This window comes from Magnolia sinica, chromosome 10 (assembly GCF_029962835.1).
Source record: "Magnolia sinica isolate HGM2019 chromosome 10, MsV1, whole genome shotgun sequence".
Classification (NCBI taxonomy): domain Eukaryota; kingdom Viridiplantae; phylum Streptophyta; class Magnoliopsida; order Magnoliales; family Magnoliaceae; genus Magnolia; species Magnolia sinica.
The window spans coordinates 5,318,046-5,340,914 of NC_080582.1; the positions used below are offsets into that span (position 1 = coordinate 5,318,046).

The 22,869-nt window shown below is 41.0% G+C and overlaps 1 protein-coding gene across 1 annotated transcript; it reads left to right on the forward strand.

Annotated features, from left to right (window-relative positions):
- The first annotated feature begins 1,176 nt into the window (after positions 1-1,176).
- LOC131257828 (coronatine-insensitive protein 1-like) lies at positions 1,177-3,414 on the forward strand. The gene has a single exon (XM_058258738.1). The coding sequence runs from the start codon at positions 1,386-1,388 to the stop codon at positions 3,159-3,161; it is 1,776 nt and encodes a 591-aa protein (XP_058114721.1). The 5' UTR covers positions 1,177-1,385; the 3' UTR covers positions 3,162-3,414.
- The last annotated feature ends 19,455 nt before the right edge of the window (positions 3,415-22,869 follow it).

A 22,869-nucleotide genomic window follows, 5' to 3' on the forward strand; every position in this document is an offset into this window, starting at 1 on the left:
CAATTTTGTTTCTCTACTTTCCCTATAAAGTCTCACCGTTAATTTGAAATTTTCACCATCGAAGGAATTACATGCTGCCAGTACTCAATCTCTTGGGAATGTAACATGCGATCGACTGCATAATACATTTTCCATATATATATATATATATATATATATATATATATATATATATATATATAATTCGGTACTATGGTGGATCTCCTTCATCGTCCAAGGGTTTGCCGGGGTTCATTGCTGTGTAAACATGCCAAACAATTACTTACTCTAAAAGATTAAGTCGTTAATTGCACATCGGTGTATATGGAGTGACATTAATATCCAATAATGTTTATCCCCCAAAAAATCTAGGCCATCTACAAGGGCACTTAGTCATGACAGGGTGGTAGATTCACAGGAGTTTCAACACAAGGTTGGCTGGTGTACCACATACCACTAGCCTCTAGTGTGGGTACATGTCGGGAGAAGACGAGTACTACAATGATGAATTTATTATATCCACACCTTTAATCCATTTTGTGAGATCATTTTAGATCTTAATCCAAATAAATGAGTAATATCCAGAGCTCAAGAGGACCACACCACAAATAGCAGCCGGACAATGATTCTCACTGTTAAAATATTTGTAAGTCCCACCATAATGTTTATTTTCCATCCAATTTATCCATAAGGTCACGAAAAACTTAATGAAGAGGAAAAACAAATATCATATTGATCCAAAATTTCTATGACCCCGAAAGAGTTTCAACGGTAGACTATTAATCCCTCATTGCTTTTTCTAGTGTGGTCCACTTGATCTCTGGATGTCTTGCTCAAGCCTTACTACTCGCTCACCAAATGGACGGACGGTTTGGATATTATACATATCTCATGCCTCATGATGGGACCCACAGAACTTGACGACGTCAACACACCGGTCAGATCGGTGGTGCGTGGTACCCCAGCTAATCCGCTGACGCCCACAGTTCAATCCTCCCACCGAAACTAATTCGTTTCTAGAAAGAAAAAAAGAAAAAAAGAAGAATACAAAAGTAAATAAATCCCTTAACTATTATTTTGTGGGCCAATGAACCAAAGAATCTGATCATCTTAAGAAATTTCGGGGAAATTGGGATCATTGACTGGCTACATTTGTACACAAGACCACCTGATACATTACACACTCATCCAACCAGCCTCGATGATTTAACACACCCCCGCCCGTTCTCTCCCTTCGTTTTCTCTCTTACTTTCGTCTATCTTTTTGTTGTGCTGCACTCATCACCGTTCGATACTCTAACCCGGGATCCATCCCATCCGTATATCTTTCCCATCTTGCTGATTCGGAGCTCGGTAGGTGAGGTTCATTAGATTGCACCTTAGACGTTCGGGATTCCACAATCTCGATGGAGAATCGGAGCTTCCGCCAGGCGATGAGCTTCAGCATACCGGATCTGGCTCTCGAGTGCGTGATGGCGTACATCGACGATCCCCACGACCGCAACGCAGTTTCTCTGGTGTGCCGGAAGTGGTACAACATCGACTCCCTGACGCGGAAGCACATCACAATCGCTCTCTGCTACACAACTACACCCGTCCGCCTGCGGATGCGGTTCCCACACCTCGAATCGTTGAAATTGAAAGGGAAGCCACGGGCCGCAATGTTCAATTTCGGCATCGTAGCTGAGGATTGGGGAGGGTATGTCGGGCCCTGGATCAATGAGATCTCAGAAGCTTTCAATTGCCTCAAATCACTCGATTTCAGGCGGATGATTGTGCGGGATGCTGATCTCAGTCTGCTGGTCCGTTCACATGGGCATACGCTGCAGGTGCTTAAGCTGGATAAGTGTTCTGGGTTCTCGACGGACGGATTATTGCAGGTCACCAGATCTTGCAGATGCCTAAGAACCTTGTTTTTAGAAGAGAGCTCTATCGTTGAGAAAGATGGTGACTGGCTCCACGAACTCGCTGTAAACAACAGAGTCCTAGAGAATTTGAATTTTTATATGACAGAGCTCAAATTCATTAACATCACAGACCTTGAACTGATAGCCAAGAGCTGTAATTCTTTACTTTCTTTGAAAATCAGTGATTGTGAAATCTTCGATCTAGCTGGTTTTTTTCGTGAAGCATCAAATTTAGAAGAATTTGTTGGAGGTTCATTCAACAACAATGAGGCAGTAGGAGATATAATCGACAAGTATTCGAGCATGTCATTTCCTCCAAACATACGTTGTGTGGGTCTAAACTACATGGGGAAGAATGAAATGCCTATGTTGTTTCCACGTGCGGCTTTAATTAAGAAGCTGGACCTTCAATATACATTGCTTGATACAGATGATCATTGCCAGCTGATTCAACGATGCCCTAATTTGGAAGTTCTTGAAGTGAGGAATGCGATTGGAGACCGCGGATTAGAAATTGTTGCTCGCAGCTGTAATAAACTTCGGAGGCTTAGGATTGAGAATGGGGAGGATGAAGAAGGTGTGGTGTCGCAAAGGGGAATAGCTGCAGTTGCACAAGGCTGTCTGGAGCTGGAATATCTCGCTGTCTATGTATCCAATATCACGAATGCTGCCTTGGAATGTTTTGGCAGTTTCAGTCAAAACCTCACTGATTTTCGATTGGCGTTGCTGGAGAAGGAAGGAATAATATCGGAGCTACCACTCGATAAAGGGGTCCGTGCTCTGTTAATGGGTTGCCAGAAGCTTAGGAGGTTCGCCGTCGGTCTACCACAAGGGGTTCTGACAGACGTTGGTCTTGGTTATATCGGCAAGTACGGCAACAACATCAGGTGGTTGCTGTTGGCTTCTGTGGGAGATTCTGACGCTGGGCTTCTGGAATTATCGAAGGGATGTCCAAAGCTGGAGAAGCTCGAGATGAGTAGCTGTTGGTTCAGCGAGCGGGCGCTGGCCCTGGCCGTGGTGCAGCTGAAGTCCCTGAGGTACATATGGGTGGAAGGATATAGAGCATCCAAAACAGGCGGTGATCTTTTGGCCATGACTCGTCCGTGCTGGAATATAGAATTAATTCGCCAGCGACAGTGGGGTAGGCTTGCAGAGCAGCCAGCTCAGATACTTGCTTACGAATCGGGATTCCTTGCTTACTATTCCCTTGCAGAGCGAAGGACGGATTACCCTGAAACGGTCGTTCCTCTTTACCCATCTTTCTTAGATGCTTGAGTCTACATACACACACACACACTCTCTCTCTCGTTGAGAAATGAGTTGGCATGAACACGCACAGATACTAGGAGTCATTGCAGGAAGGGTATGGATAGGATTTGTCGCTGTTGTAGCTTAGATTTTCACCGTTTCTAGATTGTTGTTGTACCTGTAGCTTTGGGATTTCCTACTACGTTTCTACTTTAAGAACAGGCCATATGTAATGGGGTTCTGTCTTACAGCCCCCTTTTATTAATAATACTCCACGTTTCCCGAAAAAAGCAAAGGGTCAAAAGGCCTGATCACCTGTAGTTTTTTCAAAGGTATGTTTCTATTATACGAGGAAGGTTTGATTATCAGCATAGACCGTTACAATGTTCCCCGAGATTCATTTCTACTGTATCTTATCAATGGATCAACCAAATGGGTGACTCGTTGCAGTAAAGGTTGATAGGTATACTTGGATCAAAAGTTATGGCCAATTTAAAGTTCACTTCCTTTTTAGTCCAACCATTACAGGAACGCATGTGTCACATCCTATATCATTAGTCCACGTAGGCACAGGAAATGTGAGGCAGCGAGTGAATGACCCACGACAGATCCTGACCGGCCGGGCATTGGGAAGGTATCAGGCCCCACACATGGGCTTATGTCTCTGTGAAACCTGTGTTTTTGGTAAACAGTACCTGGGCCTGGTCGCTGTGACCCCTTTTGCAAGGCACCTCTTGTTATGAAGTTACCCCGAAGTCATGGTCAGTGGGCCAATTAAATGGATGGTCTTCATCAGTCTTAATGAACTCGAAGCCTGTCATCCATGTTGCGAAAAGTTTGTTTGTGTGGGCCCGTTGTATATGTCACATGGTGCATGAACCCTCCATTTTTTTATTGTGTGGTGCATCTGTTTATAGAACCAGCTATTTCTTAGGTCATGAAACGCTTATGATTCAATGCTGTTCAGTTATCTTTTTTTCCTTTTAGAAATGTGGGAGCATACCACCGGTAACTCCATGGATAAAACCAAAAGACTACACAAATTACAGGAGGGTACCACAAATTAATTGGGCCTCACCTATATAATAATAACTCTATATCAGCGAAGCGTGAACTGACAGTGGGTGTACTAACAAGCTAACCAAATAAAATAAAAAAAACTCATTCTGGCCTGCCCCAAGCCAGAAAATACCTAGTCCCACCTATCATATACAGTAAAATAAAATAAAAAGGAAGACAAAAACGAAAAGGAGTCCAGTCCTAACGAATGCTCCCCATGCCCGCCCCTTCGAGGAAGAGGATCCCTCGAATGACTTGAGAAAGCTCTGCCACATCATGGAAGAGCCTAATCACCTGGGACTCACTTCCTAATCTGGCCAAACGGCCCGCAACCTTATTAGTCTCCCGTGGTGTGTGCCTCATTCTAACATTGGCTTTACGCCTGGGATCTCTACCAGAGCATTCCAGTATCACATCTTCCACGTGTTAGAGAAGCTCTTGTTAACCATGTCAACAACAATTTTGGAATCACTCTCAACCACCATCCACACAAAATGACAGCCATTCAGCGAAAGCTCGAACGTCAGCTCAGGTGTCCCCAAGCCATATCTCCCTGAAAAGGCAGAAGTGAGATTTCTTAGGCAATCTCTAACTACCCCACCACTGCTTGACAGGCCTGGGTTACTGTGTACCCAGCCCTCAAGATTAACTTTAACCCACTCCTCTTCCTCTTTGAGCCACCTCACTACTACCGACAGCCTGCTGCCTTGCCGGTTCTATTTCCGAAGCCTAAGTCTACTTGGAGTAATATGTACCTTGATGTAGAGTGGGTTGTGGACACTTTCATCTCCAAGATGGACCAGAAGGCCTGATTGGAGGCAGAAGCGATCAAGACCGTCAGAACCCTAAAACAGGCCTATATATCGGAAATCGAAATAAGTTTTCGACATACCATACATGATTTTGGGTAGGAGAAGCTAGCAACTTTAGCAAACTAACTCCGGCATACGCCCATGCCGAATTTGTGAGATTCCATTAGATCTACAGTGGAAAGTCCTTTTTAATTTCACTTTTTACTATTTATAGTAAGTTTTAGTTTGATTATAACTCTTGATCATTCGAGCTTTAGGAGTTGTGCCCAACATGAAAGGGGCTTAATTAGAAATTTTGGGAGAATAATGTGGTTAGGTCATATTGGACACTTACTATTTTTGACTGAAAACCATGAATTCTAGTGGAAATCATGACCGTTTATAAATAGTTAGTATATTATTTATAGTAAGTTACATTTTTTTAAGGGAGTTTGAGTTGGAGTTTAATATGAGACTTCTTCCTAAGTTTAGTATTACTATTTAAAGGATTGTAAATTTTTTTTAATCATTAATCAATCTATTTTTGAATTTATTAGAATTTATTTCTATTTTATATTTTTCCTCGTATATTCGAGGAATTTATGTAAGAATTCCAAAGGAAGCTCCTTGGATTCAGAGTAATTATTGCATTGAGGAAGACAGTGATCGATCTCATCACGTCCATCCTTGCGTCATACCTACATGCTTATAATAAATGATTCTGGAATGCTTTCATGCAAGTCTCTATGATGATTTACAGGATGCAGATTTTTTCACTTCAAAGGGATGAGGAAGGAGAGGGGGCCCCGAGAGATCGGGGCCTCGCTAGGGAGAGGTTGAAATCGATTGTGCGCGGCCGCAAGGAGATGAGAGTAGATCCACACAGCCTTTTCATAGGAAATCTTCCTTTCAACTGCTCATCGGAAGATCTCTACAAAATTTTCGTAAAATACGGTAGGGTTTCTGAAATATTCCTCCACATTTCCTAGGTACGAGCAAATCCAAGGGTTACGGTTTTGTTAGATACCTCTATGAAGATGACGCGCAAGCCACTAGAGGCATCCTTGATGGCAAGAAGATTGATGGGAGGGTGGTCTCAGTTAAGGAAGCTCGACCCAGATCCATCTATATACCGAGGTCCACCCCCATTCAGGAATCAGAGCTTCTTCCGAAAGAGGCGAATCCAACTTCTGCAGATCTGAATGTCAGGAGACCTCCCAATAAAGGTTGGGAAAAGATCGAGGCTCGCCCTATCCCAAATCGCCAGACGAACTGTTTTGTGATTACAGACCCTTCTTTCGTCTCCCGAAAACTCAGAGATTTGGATCTAGGTCTGGTTGGTTTTATAGGTGGAAAATCGATCTCCATTCTCCATATTATCGATGGCTTCAGGGCATCCAATTTCAAATCCTCAGCGATTGATGTAGCTAGACTTTCCCTTTGTAGATTCCTTATCTCCTTCAAAATGAGGGCAGAGCTCATGGACTTTGTAGCTGACTCTCAATTCTGGCAGAAGCTAGGACTTGTAGAAGTCTCTTCATGGTCTCCAGAGATTCATCTTGAAGAGGAAGAAACATGGATATGTATCTTTGGTATCCCAGCACACACATGGTTCGAATCTGTAAATCGGGATCTTGGGAGTTACTTTGGAAAGGTGACGCAGATAGATACATTGTCAAGATTCAGTATATTTTAGATGTTTATCAGGGTTAAGATTATCCAGAGAGTTGGATCATCCTTCAATTCCCCCCTTCAGCTTCAGGTTGCTCGGAAATTTTTCAAGATCTGGATTCAACTAGAAGGCAAATCAGAAACGAAGCCTGGATGGGAGGTATGCAAGAAGATTCAGACAGGAACGCCCACCCTCCGAATAGTAATCAGCAAGAAAAGAATGCTCTTATAGCTACTCAAAGTAGGGGCAATGAGGGATTTGTTGTTTCTAGCTTTTGTAAAAACCCACTCAGTCTACCTACTTGTAGAAATGTCAACGAGAACAGATCTCTTACACAGGTAGACCAGATTCTCAGCAGCGAAACTGTCATTAGAGAACACCCCCCCCCCCCCCAGGGGCATCCCAAATGCCGATTGATATTATAGTCCCATGCCCAGCTACTTTGAAGGATTCCCCCGCTGCAGAACAACACAAAGATACTGTTGGTCCAAAGCATTCCATCTCTACAGACAAAGATCTTAGTAAGGCCCTGCTTCTCATAGCCGATCATAGTAAACAGGTCAAGAAATAGATGAGTCTCATCGCACTATCGACCAGATTCCTATTAATCTAGGCAGCGGATATGCTATTAGATCCCCACTACCTCAAGCTAGCCTGGTTGGTGGTAAGTTCTTTATCAGGACCCAATCCCGATAATCAACCAACTCTCCTATCTCCCCCTACTCCGATAGGGATGATGATGAGTGATATGATTCAGAGAATTCCCCCTGTCTAAATCCAAGGCCTCTTCATGATATGGGGATCGTTTCTCCCCCTCTCAAGGGCCTAATAGATGGATGTATTTTTGTTTATAAGCAACTACAACTAGCTATAGACCTATCCCCCCATCAGTTAGCCCTCAACAAAGGGGGAACAAAAATCATGCGTGAATAGGTGGATTTGGGAAATGTCAATTTTGGGGTTGAGGAACAGTCCCCTCTAGAGTCAAATCATCCTGCAAGTGTGGTAGATTTGCCTGATTAGAGGGGGAGCTGGATTGACTCCAGGGTGGATCGGACCTGCCGTGGTGACTCTTGCGGTATGATAGGTCCGTGTGTTAAAACGTTCAAGCTATACTTCTGCCTGGGTAGCCAACTCGATTACATCATTCATCATCCAAACGGAATGCATCTGGACTTGATCCTAGATCACTATATGCAATTCACCGTTTAATAGGGCGATTTGTTGGGATTCAGTCTCTACCAAATCGTTATGTGCTGCTAGGTGGTAAAAATCTTCTACGTATTCTCTCACCGGCCGACTACCCTGTCGACAATTCTAATTTTGTTGGAATAATACCTGATCGTAGTCGTTAGGGAGGAATCGGGCCCGTAGTAATTGCTTCATCCACTGTCATGTGCGGATTGATGCTTTTGTCTGTCTAGTCTGTGTGAGTTGCAGTTGTTCCCACCAAGCTAAAGCTTCGCCCTTCAACTTGTAGGCCACAAACTTAACCTCTTTTTTTTCAGGGATGTCCATATAGTCAAAAAATTGCTCAACTTCAGAAAGTCAATTGAGGAAATTCTCAATGTGTAGTTGACTATTGAAGATAGGAATAGTGACATTCATCTTGAACTCCTGATCTGTTCGATCTATTCGATCGCTGCCTTGTCTGGGATATTAGAGGGTTATGACATCGATCTCCTCTTTACTAGATCCCCCTTCCTTAAGAATGATCCTTTGATGTGCTATTGGCACTATCTCGTGATCAGGGCGATTACAAGTTTCAACAATTGGTGGTGGAAGATTACTATTATAAAAACAGAGTTGCCCTATGTCCTCCGTCATGAGAGAGATGGAAGCCTGCATCCCTTACATGGCTTATCGATTCTCTCGTTGTGCTTCTTCGAAACCTGCTAAAAGATGACCCATGGAGCACCGTCCACATGATTGTTGCCCGACCTGTCGTTAGAAGCCATAGATCCGAGGAAAAGCCTTGTTTTGATACCAATTGACGTAAGGAAGGATGTGAGGTCAAGCATCATCTTTCTCAGGGGGATAACTGTTCCGAATCCACAAAACTTCTCTTGACTCCTTGTAGAGATTTCTCGAATCCAAGAGAGAGAAAGAAAGCAAAATAGAAAATAAATTCTATAAAATTTGAAATTAATTGATGATTGAAACAAACGAGTTCACAACCCTTTAAATAGGGATTCCAAGCAATGAGAGAGAAAATAGAAGCAATCTACAACTAAAACTCTTAGAAATCGCAACTTATTAACTTCTTATAAACAGTAAACTTACTATTTATAGAAAGTCATAATGTCTACTAGTGCGCAAGGTTTTCGGCCAAAAATAGTGTCCTATTTGGCTTCACCAAGCTGTTCTCCTAATTATTCTAAGCTTTTTTCACGTTGGGCGCAACTCCTAAAGCCCAACAAATGAAGAGTTATAATCAAACTAAAACTTACTATTTATAGCAAAAGCGAAATTAAAATAGGGAAACGACCATCGATTCGAGGGTATTTCGCAAATCCATCTTGCGCAACCCGGCGTTCTACCCCAAAAATCATATATTTTACGCCCAATGACTTATTTCGGATTGCGAGATACGCCCAATCTAAGATCTGACGGTCTAGCTGACTTCTGTTGTCGAACGAGTCTTTTCTGATACATCTTGGCCATGAAATTGTTCATGACTCGCTTTACATCAAGTTGTGATACTATATATATGGAGTGTAATCAAGATTATGGTATTGCTAAGGTGTATTAGGGCTTTCTAAATCATTCATAAGGGTTCAATGGCATAAATAAGGTTTGAAGAAGATTCAAGGCTTGTTCGAATCGGTAAGAACATTATCTCTTGTAATTCATGCTTTCACAGTGCATTACTTGTTACTTTGTGCTATTATTTTTTTTTTCGAAAGGATATTTCCACATGAAAATCAGATTGCTCTTATTTGGGCTTAAGTTGACAGGTAACAAGAAATGTTGTCGAAAGGACATTCCAGTGTTGTCGAATCTCATTGTCCACATCATTTCCGATGACTCAAGCTAATAAGAAATGTTGGATTTCTCTCTCCCAAATAGATTGTGTGCTACACAACACGACTTTTAAATGAGTAGTTGTCCTATATTTAGCTTGTTTGTTTAGAATAAATGAAGTTTTTTTACGATAAATAACAACATATATAATTAATAAAATTATAAATATAAAAAATAAGATGTGTATTAAAATATAATAAACTAATGTAATCATTAAAATATTAACATGTATCCACCCGACCAACCCGACCGAACCGCTTGGGTTGGGCTTGGGTTGAGAATTCCCAACCCGAGGTTGGGTTAGGGTTGAGGTACAAGAACCTTGGGTTGGGCTAGGGTTGAGCACCAACTTGACCTAATATGCCCGACTTTCAGCTTTAGTCCTTATGCATAGGATTATGAATAGTATCATGTTCATAATACATTGGATGCTAACGGAGGAATTATATGGTTGTGGTGCATCTATTTTGTACAATTTCTGACTACATTTTTTATCCACACCGTTGACATGTTGGGGTAGAACCTTTAATAAACAATTTTCTTAATCTTTTTCCCCCCTAGTACATGGGCCACTCCTATCCATCTCATCCATAGATGTTATTTTGGATCCCTGCTGTGTTTACTTTATCTCCATTTATTTTCAAGCAACCAATTAAAAGAGTTTGAATCAACTATCTGGGATTTTTATGAAGATACATGTACCTGAAGAGGAGTATGAAAGCAAGTGCTCCCTTTTTTTTTTTTCCAACAAGAAGTTATTGCTTCATACATGGTCTCTCTCTCTCTTTTTTATAAAAAAAAAAAAATCAAAATTTCATTTACGTGTAATCAACAAATTTACAGTTGACCTGATTCAGGAGGGCAACCACAAAAAAAGCCGGACCTCTCCTATCATATGCTCTACATATCAACAGGAAAAAAACCAAAAAGTCTAAGACGCAGCGCGAAGACCCCCCGGACCACTCAAGGATAGCCCACCACAAAAACCAAAAAGAACCTCAACGGGACCGGGAAACACACACTTTATAGAGGAGATGATCTCAGGGTCCCCAACTTGGTCTTGTCCAGAACGAGCAGCCACCGCAGATGCCATGGAAGGGTGTTAGGATGCACGTGGAAGGAGTCCACTTAGTTCTCATTGCCCATATGAGCCATGGCATCCACTGGCCCATTCCTCTCTCTGAAAGTATGGGAAAAGGACACCGAACAACCCTTAAGCAGGGAAAGAATCTGCAAGACCCAAGGTCTCATAGTCCACGGAATTCGGGACTTCCCGAGGATGAGGTTGAGGGTAAACTCGGAGGCTGATTCGACGACGATTTTCTTTAGTCCCCTCAAAAGATAAAAGTTGATTCCATCATGCATAGCCCTCGCTTCTGCGATATTATTGGAGTACACCACATAGCCTGAGGAGAAGGCAAAAATCAGAAGGCCATGATCCGAGCAAGTGCTCCTTGATTTTACTAGACCATGATCTGAGCAACAGAAGGGCCACAATGCAAGCTCGCAGAACTCTATAAAATACTTTCTCCATTTTCTCAGCTTAGTTTTATTTTTATTTTTTCCTGGCTATCATTTCTCACCATGCGTGGTTGCACAAAAGGATTCATCTTAGGTCCCTGCTTGCCTTACACCATCCAACACGGCTCCCTTGCAAGAGATTGATTGTTTTCTTTGCGTGCTAATGTGGCACCATTTTGGGAGATCTAAGTAGTTCACGAGGTGTTGTACAATGTGAACGTGCCATAATCAAAAAATCAGGGCGGTCCACTAATTGGGTGGGACACGCTTGTCAGAGAAAATTAGAAGGTTAAAAAAGTATGACTGACTTTTCATAGTCAACAAGCATGCGTGGCCAATTTGATGGGTAGATGGGACGATCTTTGGCTGAGTTATTTTGAAGGACTGACTAACAAATGACCCTTTTCTCCACCGATGTGATAGTCCAAGTCAAAGTTTGTGATCACAAATGTCCTTGATTTTGATCGACACAAGCCAATGAAATATAAGACCTTTATTCCAGCTTTATCAAGAGTATCATCTTTTGTTTGTTTGTTTGGTTTCTTCTTCTTCATTTCTTTTTTTTTTTTTTTTTGGAGATGTATATGGAAACCCCGCCATTAAGACATGTAGGAGTGTACATCGAGTCGAACCAAGTCTCGAACTCGGCTCCGTCCTCGAGCCTGACTGGCCAGCTCAACTTGGTTTGATCAGTAGCTGGGGCCAGTTCAAGCCAAGATTGAACCGAGTTCGTCATTGCAACATTTTCACAATCACTTGAACTACACCTTCAAAATCTCATTATATTTGAGATAACAACAATGGTTTTACAGGTATTTTATCAAACTCCTTCTAAGCAACATAAAAATCAAGAAAAAAGGGTGTTGGTTTCATATACACACCTTCCTTGCCACTGGCCACACTTCTTTGAGTCATTTCATCAAACACTTGGTGGGCAACATCAATATCAAAGTAACTGAGTCACCAAACTGGTTTGATCCAAGTTCGATTCGAGCTGGGTTCGATCCGAGTTGAGTCGAGTCGAATCGATCTTTTTCGAGTCGAGTCGAGTGAGTTAACCGAGCTAGCTCGGTTCATGTACACCTCCAGAGGCATGTGCTACACGCAAAGGAAGAAGACATGGATTGTTCTCTCTCTCTCTCTCTCTTCATTCATTCATTCAGTCTTCTTTTTTTTTTTTAATTGCAGCCACCCACACACGACAATGGGTACACGAACCCAAGACCTTAGTATTGAAAAGTGTTCTTGTGAGTCGACCACTAAGCCACTGATTGGATTGTTCCCATGAAAGAAATGAAATGATGACAATGCCCTCAATTTGAAGGGATAGTCATACCCCCATTTTCATTTTAAAATCTCAACTTCATGCCCCTTGCAGAGACTAGTTGCATGGATAAACTTAGCCAAATGTGCTCACTTTATGATTGTCAGAGATAATGTTAGAGATAAGAGACAAGTGAGAACCCTAATTGCTAAAGATGAAATGTTGGAAATAGTGGGTCATTCGTAACACTCGGCAACCAGGCATGGATGGGACGGTTTAGATCATATGATGATTCCCTGCAGGGGTCCACTGGTGTATGGTGTGTATAAAGTTCCAAATACCCTATAAGAGTACCAAACTCTAAAAGAGTTTAAGATAGAAAGGGTATGTCCCTCCCTTATAGGAGAGAGGCGTGCAGATGAAGGTGTCAATGACAAGTTGATGATTGGTAAGACTTTGATGCCAACTCGATCAAGGATTAAAATGGAGCTCCAGTATCCGACTCTCCTACTTAAGTAATCACATTACATCCTATTGTTGTAAACGAGTTAGATTGGTAATGCTCTCCGATGACCTCTAGTGCTGCCATTAATGGTAGACAAAGCTACACTAACAGGTAAGGTTTAATAATGGGGGGGTGGGGGGGAGGGGGGAGATTTTAGATTGGTAATACTCTCCGATGACCTCTAGTGCCGCCATTAATGGTAGACAAAGCTACACTAATAGGTAAGGTTTAATAATGGCTTCTATCCGATGCACCACAACATGTTTTACATATGATATCAGAGCGAGGGTCTGCTCATTGTTAAATTTAAATTTTGATTTCATGTTCATTAGTATTGTTGTTGATGTTTTAAATATGTAAATAACAGGGTCTGTTGATATCATCAATGGATGTTCGATGACATCAGAAATTTTTTTTAAAAAATCATATTTTATTGTTGGATTGTTTTGGTGCATTCCTCAATGTCATCGAAGTCCCATCAAAGGTGCCATTGAGCATACATGTAAAATTGTGTAAGTGCAGGATTCGTTTCCTATTTTGATTGTGATTCTCATACAAGTTATATATATGAGTGTAATCAGGATTTGGCAGAACACAGAGGCTTTCTAATTTGTTCCTAGGGTTTCAAGGGCATATCTTGGGAAGATTCGAGGCTTGTTCGAATCGATAATCTCTCTCTTGTAATTTTTTGCTTTCATAGTGAATTATTGTCACTTTGTGCTGTGGTTTTTTTTCTTGCAAAAGAAAATTTTGATTTGTTTGTGTTTGAACTTGGTTATGCGATTAAAGTACTTTTCTTGATTCGTCTCTGTGTGCTTCTGTAGTTCCCCAACAAGTGGTATCAAAGCTAATGTTGGGAGGTATATCAAATTTGAAAGCATAACATCAATGGCATCTAACCCGAAGTTCGATGTGGAAAAATACTTTAAGAAAAATAATTTTGAAGTATAGTCAAGATGACTGGTGTCCTAGTTCAACAAGGCTTAGACATGTTCTCCTTGAGAAGCGGTCGGAATCTATGACAGATGATAAATGAAAAAAGATGGATAAGAAAACAAGAACCTCTATTCAATTATACTTAACGGATGAGGTCCTCTATGATATCATGAGAGAGAAAACTACAACAAGTATATGGGCAAAATTAAAGAATATCTACACAAAGAAATCTCTTAAAAATCCTTTGTACTTGAAGATTCAGTTCTTCAATATGAAGATTGTAGATGGGGTTGATGTTGAGGCCCACATTAGTAACTTCAACAATTTGATTTGTAAATTGTTGGATGTGGAGGAGACGATGAAAGATGAGAATCAGGCATGCATCCTTTGGAATTCTCTCTCGGCTTCGTATGAGTTGTTTTAAGACTCATTGTGCATCGGTAGATCCATTATTAATGTCGAGACCTCTATCTCATCCCTTCAGTCGAAGGTGAAGAGAAAGAAAAGCTGTGACTTGGTGCTTCTATAGATGCATTAGCGATGAGGTGGCGAAATTCTAACCGAGATAGTTGATCTTCTTGATCGATGTCTAAATCCAAGGGTAAAGGCAAAGATAAGTTAAAGTGCTAGAATTGTGGGATGTTCGGGCACATGAATAATGATTACACAAATCATAAGGTAATAAAATAGAATTCAGAGGGTTCTTCCAGGGAGGCCAACACAGTAGAATCCAGTGATGAGATGAACAGTAGTGATGTGCTAACTGCAACTAAGTCTGGGTACTTCGACGGAGAATGGATTTTAGATACAGGGCTTTGTACCACATGATCCCTCATCAGAGTTGGTTCACCAAATACAGTGAGTGCGATGGTGGCCAGGTCTCTATAGGTAATGATAATGCTTGTAAAGTAGTTAGTGTTGGATCGGTGCACATCAAAATGTTTGATGGGATGAAGCGTATCCTGACTGAGGTAAGACACGTTCCTTAGCTAAGAAAGAACTTGATATCTATTGAAGCATTCAAGGCTCTTGGGTAGAAATTCACCGGGTTCGATCGTGCCCTTAAAGTTTCAAAATGGGCACTCATTGACATGAAGGCACAGAGGAACAATAAATTTTACAGGTTGATCGAGAGTACATCATCGGGTGGAACTACGGCATCAATAGCGGTTTTCACATCTACACGTATGTGACATTCATGTTTAGGCCAAATGAGCGAGCGGGGCATAAAGGTACTTTATGACCGTTGTTTAATTTCTATTTTTAAAATCTTTGAATTTAGTATATGCGAGCATTGCATATATGATAAACAATCTATGATGTCTTTTAAATTTAGAAAACATGTATATAAGAGTATTCTTGATTATGTGCATTCTGATGTATGGGGGCCGGCACCCGTGGTTTCTAATAAAGGGTCGTCATAGTTTATCATGTCAATTGACAACTATTCCACGAAAGTGTGAGTTTATTTTATGAAAAATAAATCTAATATTTTCAACAACTTCAAGCAATGGAATACAATGGTGGAAAAACAATATGGGCGAAAGGTGAAAGTGCTAAGCACAGACAACGATGAGAAATTCACTTCATAGGAATTCAATCAATGTTGTAAAGATAAAGGAATCGTAAGACACAACACAGTGTGCCACACACCTGAGCAAAATGGTGTAAATGAATCAGCTCTCTTGGAGAGGGTCCGATCGATGCATGATTAGTAATGTTGGGTTGAGCAAGGAACTATGGACTGAGGCCATTAATGTGACTTGTTACTTGGTGAATCGGTCCCCTTATGCTATCATTGATTGTAAAATTCTAGATAAAGTGTGGAGTGGTCCGCAAGTAGACTACTCGAAACTGTGTACATTTGGTTGTGATGCTTACTCTCATGTACCATTAGTTGATGATTTTTCTTTGGGTTAGACATACCAACGTGACACTATTTTGGGCAATCAAACTAGTTCATCAGGTGTGGTATAATGTGAACATACCATGGTCTAAGAATCAGGTTGGTCCACTATAATCGGATGGGACACAATCGTAAGAGGAAATCGGACGGATAGAAAAGTATGATTGACTTTCCAAGTTCAACATATTCGCATGGCCTACTTGATGTGTAGATGGGTTGATTTTGATCCAAGATGTGTACAAGAGGGATTGAATAACGATTGGCACCTTTTTTTTTTCCTTCCTACATGATAGTCCAAGTCAAAAGGATGCACAATAAAAGTCCATGATTTTGAAGTAAATGGTCTAGAAAAGCCTTCCTCTAGCTATAAGAAGAAGATGTTGGTGTTTCTTTTTATTACAAGCCATTTAGTATTATAATACCATATAATTCCTGGAGTGTAACAGGTCAACGAGGCACCTCTCCATGAGGTCCCGAGTTCTTAGTCGGAGCGGGAGGAATCTGGGAAGGTTGTCTATTGACCAAGATACAATGACGCAATGTAGTCCCTGAAAACTAAAAAGCTTCAATGAAAGAGATAAGATACAATGTATGCTAACTCCTCATGCGTCAATGAAATGTTCATTCAAATGGTTTTAAAGTCTCGGGCGAGTGCATGCAACTTGTCTAAGTCGACTCGCGAGACCTTATCCAGTTCCACACCCCAAGTCGCGACAAGGTGAGTTGGGCCAATAGTGATGTTTCTATTTTTCTGCTCTGTTTTTATGTTATTTGTTTAGCCAATATGATATGTGAGGCTCAATTAATCTTGTGTGGAGCCCACCCGAAAATCTAGCTTGTAGATCATTTGTTCCTTCTTAACAAAGATATAGGGGCATGGCCCTTCTTTTGAAAAAAAAATAAAAGGTGAGTTACGCCGATTCACCTTGACTCAGTCAAGTCACGACTCAAGTCAAGATTAATCGAGTTAGTCCATGTTGCTAGGGACCCATTGGGAGCTTGTAAATGGAGGTAAATAGGAAATGAAATTGGAAGTAAATGAATTAGGAGTAAATAGCTTACTCAATTGTGTTTGCACGAGAGTAAATGAAATGCATTTGAAATCTAAAGATTTTGTTTGGATTAGACTAAATGTGAGGAATTGAGATTTTTTAATATATTCGTAAGAAAAATATATGATATCTTGGATTAGCTTTAATATTTCAATCCTTTATGACGACGAAGTATCATCCTCACGAGTTGCCTGGTGTGCTGGCTATGTTAAGCCATCTTTCTTCTCCCATGTGGAAGCGAATTAGGGATCTTATTCCTGCAGTAGAATCTCATGTCCAATGGCAAATAGGTGAAGGAAAATGCAACTTTTGGAGGGTGAATTGGATTGGTCTGGGCCCTCTCCTTTAGCTAGCTGAAACAGAAGTGCCGGTTGGGCTGCAGGACGTCCAAGTATGTCAGGTGATTAGATCTTTTGGGCCTCTTCCCCCTTCAGCTGCACTCCTCTTCCTTCCTCAGAATGTCATTGATCATTTGTTTCAGGCCGGTTTCTGTACCTCAGAGGACTTGGATGTTCCTTTTTGGCCGTTAATGCCGTCAGGGGATTTTTCTGTTAAATCAGCTTGGTCGTTGTCCGGGGCCCCTAACCCAAGTCGGAGCTAGTCAAGATGGGTTTGGCATACAAAGCTTTTTCCCAAAATTTCCCTCCTCGCATGGAAAGCGATTCAAGATGCAGTCCCAGTGGATTGTGCTATGTAATCACGAGGTGTCCACCTCGCGTCCAGGTGTGCTTGTTGCAATAGTCGGGCCACTCAAAATTTTGCCATCGAAACTTCTCTTCATCTGTTCGTTAATAGCAATTTAGCGCAATCAGTTTAATCGACTATTGGTAGTTGGCTGGGGATTAGCGTCTTGCCAGCAATGTCGATTGAGGCAAGGCTTTTACAATGGTGGGCGGTTGTCGAGTCTATGCAATGCAGATCAGTATATCTGATGTTGATTCCCTGTACTATAATTTGGGAGCTGTGGAAAGCTCAAAATGTTGCAATTTTTGAAGGTAGGTTGGTGTGCTCTAATCGTGTGGTTGCTAAGATTAAATGGTGGGCGATTTTACTTACTGATTCTAGCAGTGATAATCGTGGGAATAGGCCTTGGCGCCCAAATAATGTATCACCGATCCATACCAGAAGTGTTGGCCGCACAGTTATGATCAAGTGGGAGAGGCCATTGCCCACATGGGTTAAACTAAATGTTGATGGTTCCGCTAGAGGAAATCCGGGAAGTTCTGGTGGAGGGGGAATTTGTAGAGGGGCGAGGGGCGAGTTCATCTTTGCCTGTTCAGCTGGTTACAATTTTAGAACTAACACAGTGGCCGAACTTCGTGCGGTGCATGATGGACTATATATCGGTTTTCAGAGGGGTTTTAGCCATATCATTATTGAGTCGGATTCGCGTCTGGTAGTCGATCTCATCAATGGAGTGGTACAGCCAGGTTGGAAATAGAAAGCGTGGCTGTGTAGGATCAATCACCTGAGGAGGAGGGGCAATACCAGCGTTGTGCACGCCCTCAAGGAAGGAAATTCGCCGGTGGATCTTATGGCTCGTTTAAGTTGTGCTTCTCAGTCTCAGGCTTCTTTCACGAATCAATCAGAGCTTCCACGATAGGTTTGAGGTATGATTTTTCTTGACAAAGTTGGTTTAGGATTGATTAGAAAGGTTTGAACACAGGTGGGGCCTTTTGTAAGTATCTTCTTTGAGCTCCTATATGATAGGTATCTTCTTTAAGCTCCTATATGATAGGCCAAGCCTGTATCTTTTTGTCGATGTCGGCCCAAAAGGCTGTACAGTCCGTTATTTTTTAATAAATTTTGGTGGCATGCCCCACCTTCTTTTTTTTTTTTTTAATGTGACATTTAACAAAATGATGGCTAAAAAAAATAAAATGATGGTAATAAGCCCATTAAAATATACACTTTAGTAAGAATAAAAAAAAAGAGAAAATTTTGAACCTCAAGTGGGTCACAAATAAGCCACTTGCCAGAGCTTTTTAATCATCCATTTAGATGGACAACCTTTAGACAATTTGGATCATTCTATTAGTATGATTTTAGTGATGTAACCAATAATTGAATTGTTTCGGAGTATTGTTAACATGCCATGTGTATGGTGGACATGTGGGTAGTGCCATTTTTTTGTTTACTCATGCTACTCTCCGATGAGGCAAACGTGTTGATAATACTTTGAAACAATCCAATTATCAGATACATCACAAAAATCACATCAATAGAATGATCCAAGTCATACACCCCACACACACCCATGTACTCATGACCCAATGGGATTTCACCATAATAGTTACTCAAACCCAGGATCTCGTGTTGATACTCCGGTGAGTCTACTATTGAGGCATGAGTAAAGACTCATCAACCATTCTTTAAATATATCAAGTATGTACACTAATTTAGGATATTATAGTTGATTTTTTTCCATTGAAATGACATAAATATCCTTACATGTAGAATAGTCGGTTGTATATATAAATTGCACCCTACACTCCCCCCTCATTTGGACTGTCCAATGATAATGAACAGCAATTTTCGCTCGGCCGCCATTTGGACTGTCCAATATGATAGAAGTGAATTGGAGTGTTTAAAGTTGATTTAAGACATGGCATATGTTTATGTGAATATATTAAAAATTTTCAATGCATTTCCATTCCTCCCATTTATTCCCCTCCAAAGAAAATATTGGGACTACAAATGCATTTCATTTACTTACATCCAAACACAACTAAGTAATTCATTTATATGTTTAATTTTTGGTTGTTGCTAATAGGATAGGTGTGGCACATCTTCTGCTGAGTGGGGCCCACCCGAATGTCTGTATTTTTCTTTATGACTTTTAATATAGTTTCTTAAAAAATAAAAAAATAATTAAAAAATAAAAAAGAAAGAAAAAACTATTTACTCTCAATTCATTTATCTTCAACTCTATTTCTTATTTATCTACATTTACAAGCTTCCAAACAAGCCCCTAATACTTGGTTAATTATAAACTACACTTGATAACATAATTTGAACTGTTTGATTTGACTACTTGTATGCTACCAACATATCTTAAATGGGACGCGGCTGGATCCACCTCAGGTCAGTGGATCCCGACTATAGGGCCCATCATAACGTATTTGTATTATATTGCCACCGTTCATCTGTTTCTCCAGTTCATTTCAGGACATGATCCAAAATCTGTAGAAGATCCAAATCTTAGGTGAACCACACAACAGGGATTGAACGCTCACCATTCAAAACTTCTTGAGATCCATTGGAATGTTTACTTTCCATCCAACCCATTGATAAGGTCACAAAGACCTCGGACTGCACAAATATCAGCTTGATTCAAAATTTTTGTGGTCTACAATGATTTTTAATGGTCAACCATCGTTTGTTTCCTGTGGTGTGGCACATCTGAGATTTGTCTCTACTGCAATTTTTTTGGATCATGCTCTAAGACGAGCTAGAGAAATGGATGAACGGCATGGATATAAGACAAATACGTCATGGTGGCCCCACAGTCAGAGATCAACCGACCTCCGGATCCGGGGATCCATTGAAGCCGCCTCCGGTCTTACGTAATATCTAAGTGCCTGCCCGTCGTCGATCACAGTCCACCAGAATATCCAACTTTTCTCGTAAACAAAAGGGTCGGAGTGAAGAGAGAGAATTTTTGAACAACCAATAAGCAGGGTAGGCGCTATCCTAGTTTCAAGTTCAATGTAATAGGTGGGCCTTTTTTTTTTTACAAACCACGTATCCATCATCGATGAACAGGGGGATTACAGAGGACTGATTTCGGGGTTCCCCAATAGAAAAAGGACATGGGAAACCTATCATATCTCTAAACAACAAAAGAAATGGGCCAACAAAACCACCACATTTGCTGAGGGCGGCCCTGAAACCTCTCTAGGTCTGTCTGATCGTCTCTAGCCCTACCTTGTCAAGAAAAACCAGACCACGGGCCGGGAGATCTTCTAGAAGGTCAAAGGAGGAGTAGTTCTGAGAGTCACTGCCTAGGAGGGCCAATGTGTCTGCTGAGGCGTTCCATTCCCGAAAGATGTGAGCAAATTCGATGTGACCGCCACTCATCAACGTGTTGATACGTCTTAACCAATAGTTCCACTTCCAACCAGCTTTGTTCTGAGCGTGGGCCTAGAGCTGCCCTAATAATGCCATTTCAACCTAAGAATTGTTATAATATGATAATCTTAGCCGTTTGATTGGTGCATTCTACCCATTAAATGAACGTAGGTGAGGAATGAGAAGGTCCTGATGTGCATAAGAATATGAATAGTATCATGTTAAAAATAAAAAATAAAATAAAATAAACCACTTGATGGGCCCGCTTTGATGGAAAATTACCTAAAATGTTATTTAGGTGACTCGTTGCATTTTGTGTCTATTTATCCTCAGGCAACCAATCAAAGGGTCAGAATAAACTATTATGGGATCCTTCAGTCCACTACTCAACATATCTGATTTCTTTCAGATGAACAGTTTGGATCCATGAAACATGGGTCCTAGAAGTACAAACTAGCATGAATTACACTATTTCACGTTTTAATGCACTAAGATATTCTAGTTGCTCATGCTGATAAGAAAAACCAATCCAACGGCCAAGATATACTACAGCCCATCCTGTCCGAAAGATCGAAGAAGAGGATAGAAAGTGAGTACTTCAAAATGGGAAGATATACACCTACCTTGGAGAGGAGTATGGAAGCATGTGCTCCTTGATTCTACCATAAGAGAGCATGATCCAAGCCATAGTACAAGGACTACCATGCAAATGCGCAAAGCCCTCTGAAATCGCTCCATTTTCTCTGCTTTTGCTCTTTTTTGTTGTCTTCCCTTGAAACTCCGCTCTCATTTCTCACCATGCGTGCTTCCACATAAATAAGGTAGCGGATTAGGGGTTAACACGTTAGTTGTCGTTGACTTTACGGTAGGGCCCACTTTAATGTATGCTTTGCATCTCTACATCTACGCCGTCCATCATTTATTCTGTTAATTTTAGTGCATGATCCAAATTACAAGTTGATCCAAAACTCAAGTCAAACGCAACACAGGAAAAAGTGGTAATTGAATGTCCATCATTAAAACCTTCTTTGGGCCCACCGTGATGTTTATTTGCTAAGGTCACAATGACTTGAATGAGGGAAAATAAAAATATTAGCTTGATCCAAAACTTTTACAACTCCAGGAAGGTTTTAACGGTGGGAATTCAATCTTTACTCTTTGGTCCACTTGGGATTTGGATCTGCTGCAGTTTTGGAAACCATAATCTAAAATTAGCTAAAAAGCTGTATGGACGGTGTGGATATACAACATATACATCAAGGTAGGTCCCATGGTCAGGGAAACACTAACTAACTTGGATAACACCTAATCGGCTTCCAGACAATACAACTCGATCGTTCCCGTAAGACTGAGGGTGCTCTTGCGTTGTATGTGCCAACATAGCAGTGTTTTGGGAGATCCAACCAGTTCATCCGGTGTGTTATAATATAAACATTCCATGGTGCAAAAATCAGGCCGGAGCACTAATCAAATGGTTCACGTGTAAGAAAAATCGCGAGGGATAGAAAACTAAGTGCAAGTTTATGAGGCCAACACACGCGTGGCCCTCGTGATGACTGATTTTGGGCCAAGATATGTTCGAGAGGAACTGTCAGTAAATGGCACCTGATTTCCACAGGGTATAATAGTCCAAGTCCAAGTCTCCTCTCATGGATGTTCATGACTTTTACACGGAATACAAGAGCCTTCTTCCGACTTTGTGAACATCCGTGTTTTATTTTTCAAATACGCGTGTGGAAGTCATGCCGTGCACTCATAGCTTGGATTTTGCAATATGATGGTCTACCCTGTTTAGGACTTCTGAAATTTATGCATTTTCACTCCTCAAGTGGGCCATGATGCATGTACATAGTAAACGGATGTTGTAATTTATTATTATTATTATTTTTTCAAAATTGTCTGCGGTGCTCTAGATGCAACAGATGATGGTACAA